Source organism: Neophocaena asiaeorientalis, unplaced genomic scaffold (genome assembly GCF_003031525.2).
Source record: "Neophocaena asiaeorientalis asiaeorientalis breed wild unplaced genomic scaffold, Neophocaena_asiaeorientalis_V1.1 scaffold253, whole genome shotgun sequence".
Taxonomy (NCBI): Eukaryota; Metazoa; Chordata; class Mammalia; order Artiodactyla; family Phocoenidae; genus Neophocaena; species Neophocaena asiaeorientalis.
Genome location: NW_020174553.1, coordinates 1606771 through 1619497, shown reverse-complemented (window position 1 = coordinate 1619497; position 12727 = coordinate 1606771). Strand labels below are relative to the sequence as shown.

At 33.7% G+C, this 12727-nt stretch overlaps 1 protein-coding gene across 1 annotated transcript in view; it reads left to right on the top strand.

The window, feature by feature from the left end:
• Window positions 1-10165, top strand: part of PHIP (PHIP subunit of CUL4-Ring ligase complex) — a 112174-nt gene extending 102009 nt beyond the window's left edge. Inside the window, exons 35-36 of the mRNA XM_024757414.1 lie at window positions 357-554; window positions 4667-10165. Of these exons, the coding sequence (XP_024613182.1) occupies window positions 357-554; window positions 4667-5304 (836 nt within the window). The 3' untranslated portion in view covers window positions 5305-10165. The remainder of the gene's footprint in view (window positions 1-356; window positions 555-4666) is intronic.
• Window positions 10166-12727: the final 2562 nt, after the last annotated feature.

Here is a 12727-nt window from a genome sequence, read left to right as displayed (position 1 = left end):
TAAGGAAAAGGATATTGAGGTTTAGGAATGTCAGTATAGGATAATGCTCAAAAATGGCAACTCTGATCCAAACTGCCTAAATTTAAATCATAGAACCCAGACTTGGTAGCAGTTTGCCAGCACTTCCCTTCATAATCTTGCAGTGACTGGACAGCTTCTGAAAGGTCTGAAACTACTATGTACACCTTTTTCCTTTTTGAAAGTAGGTTTCTTACGGAAGCTTTAAGCATCGCCCCAGGTTTTGTCCTGTTGGCTAATTCAAACAATTCACTTTAGAAGTAATCCCAACCTTCTTGCTTGTTTTAAGGTTAAATAATTTAACTCTTAGCTTTTAATCTTTTGTATGTGTGTTTTAGTTCTAGAGAATTCCATGAAACATTCCAAAACCTTGAGTACTCTTTCAAGTCCTGGTCAGTCCAATTTTAGTCATGCCACTAGGAACAATTCTACAAAAGAAAACATGGAAAAGGAAAAGCCAGCCAAACGTAAAATGAAATCGTCTGTGCTCTCAAAGACATCCGCTCTCTCGAAGTCATCAGCTGTCATCGAGCAAGGTACCGTAGATCTTAACAAATGGTGGTTCTATTGGAGATAATATTTATATCCACTTTTTAGGTTGCTCATTTAAAAGTCACACATTCTGTATTAGTTGATATATTTACTGAGACATCTTTTGATATGCATCTTTGTGCCAAAAGCAAACTGTATTGTTACTAAATTTTAGAAACCAAGAAAAACTTGCCCTATGAAAAATAAAAGCATTTTCTGTCCTATGAAAAATAAAAGCGTATTCTAAAATCAGAGGCTTTTAATGATATAAATTTAGTAGTTTTTAACTTCAGTATTACAAAACCTAGAAAAGTATATCCAAGAAGTTTAAATAAAGTTGAATTTAGTTAACCCAGTATAACACTTCTTTAGAAAAATTTATGAGTTGTTTTTATATCACAAAATTCAACACACTGACCTTTAAATAATAATTCATTAGGATTGTCTATAGCCAGATATCTATTCTAGCATACAACTTTTGACCCCTTAGAGTTATGCTTCCAAAGTTCTTTTGTCTTCACGTTTTCATTGTAAAAGTTTTCTGTTTGAAAGATGAAGAAAGTAATTGATGAAATACACCCTACGACATGTTAAAATAATTATGGCTTCTTGACAGCAGACAGCTCAAGAATAAGCATTTTTCGTCATGACTTCCAGAGTGTGTCTAGACCATTTCCTTTTCAGTATTCCCCCCAGAAACCTCTCACAATTTAATTTTTCTACTGAAATGACCTCATTTTGATTAATGATACTGGGATCTTCCCACCTCTATAAGTTTAAAATCATCATCCAAATCTACTTATTTCTTTCTGCCTCCTTAACATCTCTGAGATCCATTTCCTCCTCTCCATTCTCACGTCCATGGACTGCCGCACTCTCCTAACTGGTCTCCCTGCCTCAGTTCTCAACTCTACCTTATTCAGTCCATCTTCCACATTTAAGTCGAAGTGACCTTTCTGATCACGTGCACACAGACACACACACAGAGAATTAAGATCCTTCCCTGCCTTTGAATCATACGTGGAATCAGAGTTGAATGTTTTTGCCTGTTATACAAGACTCTTCATTGCTTGGCTGTTGTCTAACATTCAGCTGTCCTTACTTTTCTGTCTCCCTTTGATGTCCCAGCCATCCTGAACCACTTGGAAGTCCCTAAATATTGTTGTCCTTTCTTCCTTCTTTGGAATTTCTTTTTTCCTACTAGTTTAATAGTTTCCTGTTCATTGCCGTTTGTGGCCCTTACAATGTTGCTAGAACTATTCTCTTTTTACGCCGTCTATCTCCAGTAGAATCTGAGCTCTGGTGCGCGCCCACGCTCATGTTTTAATTGCCTATACTTAGTATATAGTGGACAGTCAGTGTTTGAATAAATAAGTAAATAATTTTGTATGTGAGCGTTTTACATTTTTATATTTGCTTCCTTTCTGAACTGAATTCAAAGTTTTGAATGGTATATCGGCCTTCTGTTAGTCCTGAATCCTAGAGAAATCTAATGTATATAGAGAATTGGTTCTAGCATTATGATAGGGGAGGTCCAATAGCCAATTTGATTCATAGTTTTTGAGTATTACAAAATACATAGGAATGCCAGTACAGTATAGAAGTATAATAAGGTACTACGTAACCCGTTAATGATGACTTATCATATAAATGTTGGCACTTGAGTTAACTATCAGAGACGAGCAGTGCTGTGCAATTGACATGTAATACGAGCCACATATGTCCTGGTAGCTACACGTCGTAACAGCAGACAGGTGAGATTACCAGTTTTAATACTGTATTGTATTTACTCCTTTATATCCAAAATATTATTTCAGCGTGTCATCAGTGTTTCAAAATGTACGCTGCTTCATGTTCAAATTTAAACTTAATTAAAACTTCAATTCCTCAATCGCTTAGTTACATTTCAGGTGCTCGGTGGTCATGTGGTTAGTAGTGGCCTCATTGGATAGTACAGGTCCAGATGAGTGATTTTTAAAACTTCTTTTTAACTCGAATTCCTTTTTAAAAGAACTGCATTAGTTCTGAACCTTTTTAGGTTACATATTGCTTTGTAAAGTTGGCCAACCCTATAGTTTTTTTTCCCTAAAAAAATGCACATAGGCATATCCACACAAACTTTGGACCATTTCAAGGAGCTCCTGGAGTCCTTGAAGCCAGTCTGTAGAACTTTTGTAGGGTATATGAACTGGATGTTTATTTGCCAGTAGTCTTAATGTAAAACAAATGAAAAGATATACAGAATCTTACAGAATCCTCAGGCAGGTTAAGGGTACTTGTTTGTTAGAAAATACTTTTACTACTTTATGCACAGACACGTTTCTCCCCTGCGCCCCTCCCCTCATCATTATTCAAAACCACTAATCTGAAGAAGGTCATTTGTACTGTGGGGTCAGGAAATGAGGGCTTTGCCTTCTTCCTCTGCTATTGGCTCAGAGACTCCTTCTCTGAGTCTCTTGACAGTTATTTCCCGAAGTTTGCAAAGCACTGTACAGTTCAAGCCCAAGACATATACCATTATGAAGAAGCATTCTCTTTAACAGCACTTTCCATCTCTTTATGGATTTCCTGTAAAATACTGCATTGCAGATCTCCCATCACAACCAAAACAAAAAACTTCAGAATTTTGGAGGAAAAAAAGTTAGTGGTGGGCTTCCCTGGTGGCGCAGTGATTGAGAGTCCGCCTGCCGATGCGGGGGACACAGGTTCATGCCCTGGTCTGGGAAGATCCCACGTGCCGCGGAGCGGCTAGACCCGTGAGCCATGGCCGCTGAGCCTGCGCGTCCGGAGCCTGTGCTCCGCAACGGGAGAGGTCACAACAGTGAGAGGCCCGCGTACTGCCAAAAAAAAAAAAAAAGTTAGTGGTAATGCGTGTTTGTCATCTTTTTCGTCATCTGAAAGGGTAATAGCTTTTTTTTTTTTTAAAACCATAGAAAGGCAGTTCATCATGATGTCCAGATTCTACAGATTTGGAATTTAATCTTCAGAATTTTTTTTTATTTTTTAATAAAGCGTAATGGTCTTTATCGTGGAGTTTGTTATAATGGGATTTTAATCCTGATAATAGTTGCACACATAGTGGATTTGATTGATATGTGCAGCCAGTATTGCTTATGATTATAAATCAGTCATTTGCCATTCAGTTACATAAGGAGATAGGACTGTTCCAAAAAGAGCCTGTGAAGAAAACTGCCATTTAGTTGCTTTTTTATTTTAACCCTTTTTTAAAAATTCTGTGACCAAGAGTAACTTATATCTACTCTTGTAAAAAGGATAGATGAAGAATATCAAAGCCATGGTAGTGTTTCTGGAGAACAACTGTTATAAATTATTCCAGTAGGTGTACTTCAAACCCCTTGCATAGGAGTTAGTAGGAAAGGAGATCCTTTTTACTTCTGAGGAACATAAGGAAATATTTAGACTATAAATTCTTCTCTGATATCAGAAAGGTCATGATCATCATCACATCCAAGAGAGGATTAAATAAGAGTTAGAATCATTCCAGCCTTGATAGTCCCTTTTTCCTCCATCTGTAATAGAAAAAAATGATTAGAGGAAAGTAGAGGGGGATGATAATGCTTATTTATTCCGATTACCAAGTTTAAAGGTCATGGATTTTATGCTAAGATTATTTTCCATGATGGAGCTGCTTGAAGGTAGGAAGACAGAAAAATTCTGTGTTAATGAGGGAAACAAAGTGCTTTGTGGTGGTGAAGTTCTGTACGAGTAAACAGGGTCATTTTGTGTAATGAAAGCAATGCTCATACATTAGAATGTGTAGTAAAAGTAGTAGGAATAAGAAACCTTGGCTAATCCCAGCTCTGTCATAATTTACAGTATTAACTTAGACAAGTAATTTATTTGCTCTGAGTTTCATTTCCCTCCTGTCAAGTCATCAGTGACTTCATTAAGGATGCTTCTCCTCTGTGAGTTTTAAATAGAAGATAAATAATATCATTAAACCGTTAGCCTTTTGTCAGTTCTTTTTCTCATATTAGTTAAAAAAAAATTAGGATTATGTCATTACGTATAAGTATAGCAGTGGACTTATTGACTGGTTTGAGGGTCAAATAAAAAAGCAGTTCCATATATTAAGTGCACTGTTGTTCCCTTTCAGCAGATTGTAAAAACAATGCTCTTGTACCCGGAAGCATTCAAGTAAATGGCCACGGAGGGCAGCCGTCCAAGCTTGTGAAGAGAGGACCTGGAAGGAAACCTAAGGTGGATGTTAATACCAGCAGTGGTGAAGTTACACACAAGAAGAGGGGTAGGAAGCCCAAAAAGCTACAGTATGCAAAGCCCGAAGATTCGGAGCAAAATAGCATGCATCCCATCAGAGATGAAGTAGTTCCTTCTTCAACCTGCAATTTTCTTTCTGAAACTAATATTGTAAAGGAGGATTTGTTACAGAAAAAGAGTCGTGGAGGCAGAAAACCCAAAAGGAAGATGAAGACACAAAAACTAGACTCAGATCTCATAGTTCCTACAAGTGTTAAAATGCTAAGGAGAAGTAACCGAAAAAAGACAGACGATCCCCTGGATGAGGAAGAAGAGTTTGAGGAACTTAAAGGCTCTGAACCTCACATGAGAACTAGAAACCAAGGTCGAAGGACAGCCTTCTATAACGAGGATGACTCTGAAGAGGAGCAAAGGCAGCTGTTGTTTGAAGACACTTCTTTGACTTTTGGAACTTCTAGTAGAGGACGAGTCCGAAAGTTGACTGAAAAAGCAAAAGCTAACTTAATTGGTTGGTAACTTGCACCAAAATATTTTACTTCAAAATCTATAAAGCAGGTACAGTTAAGGAGTATGTAGAACTATGGCTTCTGCTTCCTTGCTGCTATGACGGATTAGGGAATGTTATGATTTGATTTGCAAAAAAAACAAACAAACTTACAAGACACTTCACTTCTTCAAATGAATATATATATATATATATATATACATATATATTTTAAATGTTTGCTATTTATTGCCCTTAGATAGGTTATGCATTTCAACATTCATTTCATTTACTGTTCAAAACAAAGGAAATTGAGGCTCTATAATGAATTCCCAATTTATTTCTGAAGAAGACAGTTCTGCTGTACTCTTAAGGAGCATGATATTCCTAGTGATAGAGCATTTTATGTTAAAATGAATTATTTTTGACCAAGCCAGGTACATTTCTGTTGATACAGAAGTCTTGTCCCTAGGAGAACAGATGTTACCAGAGTAGCAGTAAATTAAGAAATGTGTTTCCTCTAAAGATAAATATAAAATTCCCACCATTTGATACCCTGAAAAGTTTAATTTTAATTATAGAATGTTCATCTACAAAGAATCTAGAGGAGGCTTTTGCTGTATTCCATTTCTGCCAAACTTAAGAGAAAATGTACTGATGCAAAGGAAACATATCCACATTGGAAAACATTTGACTGTCTAATTTTTCAGACCTTGATTCTTATGTCAATCACTCAATCTCTGTTTATTGTGCCAAAGACTGAGAATCAGTGCAGTGGAAAGCCTGTTTTTGACTGTCAGGACAGCATACACTTTTTCAATATTGGAAAGGCTATATATTATTCTAAAGAGCAAGTTATTAAAGAGTTACGCTGAGGTGTATCTTTTTTTGGTACTAATAGTAGAAAATAATGCACTGGTGGGTCCTTTGACAGAGATGTTTTAGAGAAAATGTTTAAGTGGTTAAAGGATTCAAGGAAAATACAGGACAAAGGTATGGGATTTGATGTTTACTTGTTAATCCGGATTAATGTCATTTCTAAACTTTAGACATATCTAATAGGCTAAAATGACTTACAAAGAAATGTGTCTGTGTGTGTATGTGTATATATTGATAAATGGGTATAATTAAATATATATACAAACACATACTTATATACTATTACCCAGGTATAAATTCTTTTTTCAGGATTTTTTAGATAGTGGTAGAATAAAAATAATTTTAAAATGTCATACTTTATAGTTTAATTTTAAGGGGAAGATTGGTTATTTTCAATTATTAAAGGTTTAAAAATAGGCCAAATCACTTTTTATGCAATCATGTTTTATACAGTGGTCTCATTGCACATTGTGTTTTTTCTGCACTTTTTACGGTATCCTTATCACGCTGGTATGTCAGTATACACCCTAAAGAAAAATTCCATTTAATGATTGTGCCTTGTATTCTATTATTTTTTGCATCATTAGTAAAATTAAGTTGTCTATTGTAAATGATAACTATATGACTTAGGAGAATGTATTGCTATATGTACTGCTGTGGAAAAGGAAAGCAGTTATTTATTTGTTTATGGTACAGTTAGTTATTTTATACCTTAAAAACCAACATAAATACCATTTCTATTGTTTAAAGATTATTGTCCATTTTTTTTTAAAGTTTAAAGAATGTAGTATTTTGTGAGGACTGGTATGGTACAAAAATGTAGCCAAAATTTTCAGATACTACATTTTTAAAAAGCGAGGCTGGGGAATATATGTATCAGCATGACCCTGATATAGAAAAATAAAGTCTTTAATTGAACCTTGGCAAAATACATTACATAATTATTTCTATAATATTTCTGGTAGGGATAAATGTTAGCTGTCATCTGATTGTCTTGAAAAAGGATGGAAAGTGACGCATTTGGGCTTTTTAGATTGTTTGTAACTAAATTTGTACAGAAATCCTCCTATGGAATTAAGTAAACCATTTTCCAGATCTTAACTGGATTGCTGTGATTTTGCAGTTGAAAATAATTTCAAATTTTTCAGGTTTTTTGTATATTTATTTTTTTCTAACAAATATATTTAACTATATAATTAAAATTCAGTAGTTAAACTCTTCATAATGCAGAAATGGATGGCTTGGTTGTATAGTAAAATGAGTCTCTCAGCTACACCAGTATTGAAAATAATAGTGTGTATGTTTGAAATTTAAGTCATTAATTTGTTGCTTTTGAAGGCAGTCTATTTGAAACATGTAATTTCCTGATGTTATCTGCATTGTGTTAGAAAATAAGACTATAAAATCCATTTTTGTAAAAAAAAAAAGTATGTGTACAGTTTTAAGGTGTGTACAGGAAAAGGAAGAGCGTACACAGTCTTAAGAGTGAAATATACCGCTAGTAGGGTGTATTAGTTCTAACTCGTGAGCAAAAAAAATGAGTATTTACCATCTTACCTGCAACAAGTAAATGTATTATTCCTGTTCTAAAGACACTATATTTATGACCTTATTTGGATATTATTAGACACTGGTTACTTAGTAAGGCAGAAATGACTTGGATCAGATTCTTTATAATTGAAACACTTAAAAATGTGTTAGTAATAACCAGATATATCTAGATTTTATCTTTTTATAATTTAGCTTCTATACATTGCAAAAGTTGCATTGAGAAAGTTAAGTCATCACCATAGTTTTGTTCTGTTTTACCACTTGGAAAATATCTTCTCTGAGACAGTAACACCGTATATATACTGTTTATAGGTCAAAAGGAAATGTTGGCAGTTGTTTTAGGTGAGCAATAAAAGAATTTTAAGTTTCCTGAAAGTTTCAGAAATATAACTTGTTATTACATTCGTAGAAAATGTAAATCAGTTTATGTATTTTTAAGTACCTAACCCTAATATTCTCTCCCTCCACCCCAACATTCTCAAGTCCCAATCAAATCTTACAAAATTACACAGTGTTGCAAATCAGCAGATTAAACAGTCAGTCTAATTACAATCTCGTAACTCTGGGCAGTAGACATACTTCTTAAAAATTTTATTCTTTGCAATCTGCTGTTGTGACATTGGACTGTTCTCTGCATATATTCATGAACTAAAGATTTGGCCTTGCTTTCATTGTTTTTATTATTGTACAACATCACAAATTTGAAGACTATTTGGTAGCATTGTAACAACGATCTTCCTCCTTAAGTAGAATAATTGTATAGAATATTTGTGAGCATGTTTAGGTCACATCTGAGACACGAAGTTTGGTTGAATCTAGTATCACTTGGAAATGATGTAATATACACTGATCAGCAAAAAGATCCTTGTGCAGCATGTATGTTAACATCTAGAACTGTCCCTTATCTGCAGTGCAGTAGATTAAGCAGACATTTTAACAAAAGTATTCAAATAACATTTTTACCTTATATGTTAGCAACATTTACATGTTTTGAAATATGATTTGTAATATAAATTAGTTTCTCCAGTTTATAGCGTTTAATTCTAGCATTCCATTTTATACATGCAAACATACCTCTCTCTCAGATGTCAACTGGAAGCAATTTTGACTGTTTTCTACCTAATGAAAACAAATTGTTATTCTGAATGTTTTTGTCCACCTGAAATTTACTGTTGAGTAGGTTGAAAGGACCAAGATACTTGAGTGTTTAAAAGGGCTATAATTGTTCTCATATGCAGGAAATATATGATTTTTAAAAGTCATAATAGGGGAAGTACTTTTATGCTCTGTGAATTACACCCGTATTTAGTTGTTTTTTTGGTTTTGTTTTTAAACAGGTTGAGAAGTGGTTTAGTTAAACTTAGGCGACAATTTATTTTCCTACTAAAGTCGGAAAATATACCTTTTCCTCACTTCCCTCCTTGCAGTTCCCCTCATTTCCCAAATTTCCAAGTGATTTGAACTAAATATTACATTTACTAAGAAGCTATTTTTGTTCTTAATTATACTGAGCTAAGGACTCCAGATGGAAGGTCATTTTGTACTATGTACAATACCCAAGAAGAGGTCACACTGAGTCAGAAGACTGTAAAGTACCGCTTTTGACGCTCCAGATATAAACCTTGTACACACTGTAGTAAAACAATTAGAAAATATTATGAGCTATAAATATATATTATTTTTGGTTTTGATAGCTCTGTGTTGAAATACTTTTTTAATGCAGATAAAATCATCAGGAAATTAACCTTATATGGCACAAACCAAATACGTAATAGTGGGTGGCTATGAGTTTCTACATTTAAGGAGCTAAGAAAATAGGTTTGAGATGATACATAGTACACACACCTATGAGGTAGATGCACACACGCTTGTTACTGTTAAGACTGTGCGTGTTGATTGAAAGGCTACAAATTGTGACAAAATACAAAGTTACATTTTTGGACCATATTAAAACTGCAAGAAGATGGGGTCTTATTTAAAGATCTTTTAGAAAACTGTTAAATCCTGTCACACGATATTTAGACGTGTAGAATGTAGCTCAATTTTAAAAAGTAACTGACCTAGAGAGTTAATGTTGAAACTGACACATTTGCAAATTAAAATGCTTATTTTGTACAGAAAACAATGTTAAACACAAGCAAATCTGTTGTATGTAATAAGTAACAGAGTTTAAAAACAAATTAATTATCTAGCTTTATTGAGGTTTTTGGTTTTTTTCTTTCTGGAAACCTGGAGTATCATGTTATAAACGGCAGTCTCACACCAGAATAGCAGTGCCCTTTGTTTTTGTACATATTGATTGGACCTTTCTTTACTGTTAGGTGGACACTTTCTATGTTAGTTTTGAAGCATAATTCTTTGAATCCTTTTATACAAACTAGAATGTATGTGTAAGAATTCCTGTCCCTGCAATGTAGTAACTACAAACTTATTTTTAAATAAATAGAAAACTTGTTTTTCTAAGCCGTTTTGTAGAGCCTCTTGATTTCTTTATTTTTTTCGGTAACACATAAAGCACTAAGTACATAATTTCAAGAGGTATTATGTAAATGGTGGTACATTAGTGTCTCCAGTGCCCTGTCTACTTGGCAAAATGTTAAAATACATTAGCTAATTAAAGGATTGTGGGTACCCTAATGTAACTTAATTCCAAAATAACCAAAGGTTAAAAATGTCATTTGCCTTTCAATGTGTACACTTAAAACTATATTGACTTGCTCCTATGCATAAGTTACTGTACTGGGTATAATACTTCAATATTCAGACTTTCTTCTCTAAGATATATTTCAAAGAAACAGTTCACAGAAGTATTTTCTCAAAAGCGTGAAGTGAAATTTCTGGGAAAATTAAATGGAAGAATGATGAAAACGTTTCATTTGTTACGCAGTTACACAAAATGAGATTCATAAGGCTATTGCTGTTTTTCTAGAAATTTGTTCAGATTGGTATACATTTTTATTGACATCCTGGGAATCCCAATTTTAGTATAAAGAGTGCATAAGGCTACGATAAATGAAAACTCCAGGTAAGCACATGAGGTAATTTGTGAATTTGTAGCCACTAGTGATCATTTCTCCTTAAGAAATGTGTTTAAACGACTTTGTACAAAATAAATTTCTAAGTTGAGGAAAGCAGGTAAGCATTCCCAGGTACCTTTTTTCTTTCTAAAGTATGCTGATACTAATACCTAGTTTATACTTAGGAGAACCAGCCAAGAAAAAAATTATTTTTGGCAACCACTGTTTACTCGTTTCTCTTTTGTAATAACATCAACTTTATCTTCTAGGCTAAGCGTTTCCATTATTTGAGAACAATAAGATTAAAAGCCAAAGCTCAAAACGTCTGTTTTTGCAATAGAATACCTTGTATTTGTAATCTTTTTGCATTTAACATGTTTTACCATATATAGATTATTCTTTTTGGTTTTGTTTGGGGAAAAAGTAGTGGAAAAGATTCACTTAAGTACCTTTCTGTCTAATATATTAGACATGTTGACAACACAGTGTAACGGGATGAACTGGGGTTGGAGTTGGGTCATTTCATCTCTGAGTTTCACTTTCCTCATCTGTAAAGTTAAAAAAATTGATTAATCTGCAATGTCCAATTCAATTCAAATAATTTATGATTATTTCTCATGTGTATATTGTCTTCACTCATGACTCAATCTTGGCTTTTCTATTTAGTCCCTAAAGAAAATATGCCATTTAATGTGTAGCTTTCAGGCAACTGTGCCTTGTGGCCATGACCTGATTGTAGTTATGAGATCTTCTGAACGCTTAGGTACAACTGTGCTATTGCAACACACTATAAATTGTGAGTTGAGTTGAAATATTTGTTTACTGGTAATAAAAAGTACTAAAGTTTGTGATTTTCCCAAGGGCCCTCTAAAGAATCTCAAAGATAGTTTTAGTGTAAAACACATCCTGAAATTTTTATTTAAGGTCCAGTCTTGGGAAAGCAAAGCCAAAGGAGTTTGAGAAAATTTAATCATGGGTGCCTGAGAATAATAGTTGGTTTCCCATTTAATTAAAAATGAAACAAAATATTTAAATATAGAAGGCAGAACTATCTTAAGAAAACTTAGATCTTTGGCAAGTGGAAAACGTTTGTTCCTTGTTTGGGCCTTCGTTTTGAATAAAAAGGACATAAAGTCAAAGCAAAGCAAATTACTCTGATGAGATATGGAGAATCTGAGCAGATTATTTAGAAGTTAAAGAGCAACTCAGTCTTCTTTCAAGCTCTTTGAAAACAAGATTATTGTAACAGAAAACCAAATTCTACTTTGGTATTGACATAATACTTAGCAATAAAGGTTTTACAAGCTCTTCCCTCCCCCTCTTCACCTGAATAAGTGCTTCAAAGGGAGGGTAACTGTCAATTTTTTAACGTACTTTTATAGTTTCTTTTCAGGCTCTTAATTCTCTCTGCTACTTGTATATACTTTTTTTCATATTTTGGAACAAATAGACACTTCAGGACAAAACTCTTTGTCCTAGAAAAACTCATTCCATTATCCTGATACTCAGTTTTATTTCTCTGTCACTATTTGTTCTTGGTCTCAACTACCTACATGAATTGCAAGTTTCAACCAAAGTAACTAAATTCGATTTCAGAGAAAATTGGAAGGAAAGTAATTTGAAAACTGTCAGGTGCAAGCATTTTTGTAGAATAACAAACTCATGAATACACATAACTTCTAAATCTTAAAATTGCAAAAATAAACATGTTCATTAAATACATGACCCAAATACAGCCACTCCATAGTATATAAATATAAGCAGATGTATATAAACTTGAAATTATGCTTAGCGATATTTCAGTATTGAATTTTATAATTAAATAGGTACCCAATGATTAACCATTAATTCCGTTTAATATTAGTCCAAAGTTTTAAGTTACCTGAAGATCTTGGAAATTATGTTCAAGCTGACATACTACAGAACATAATTACTGTTACAAAAACATTTGTCAGAATTATGATTCAATTAATTTGAACACATAGTTTATGTTTTTAGCTCTTCCAAA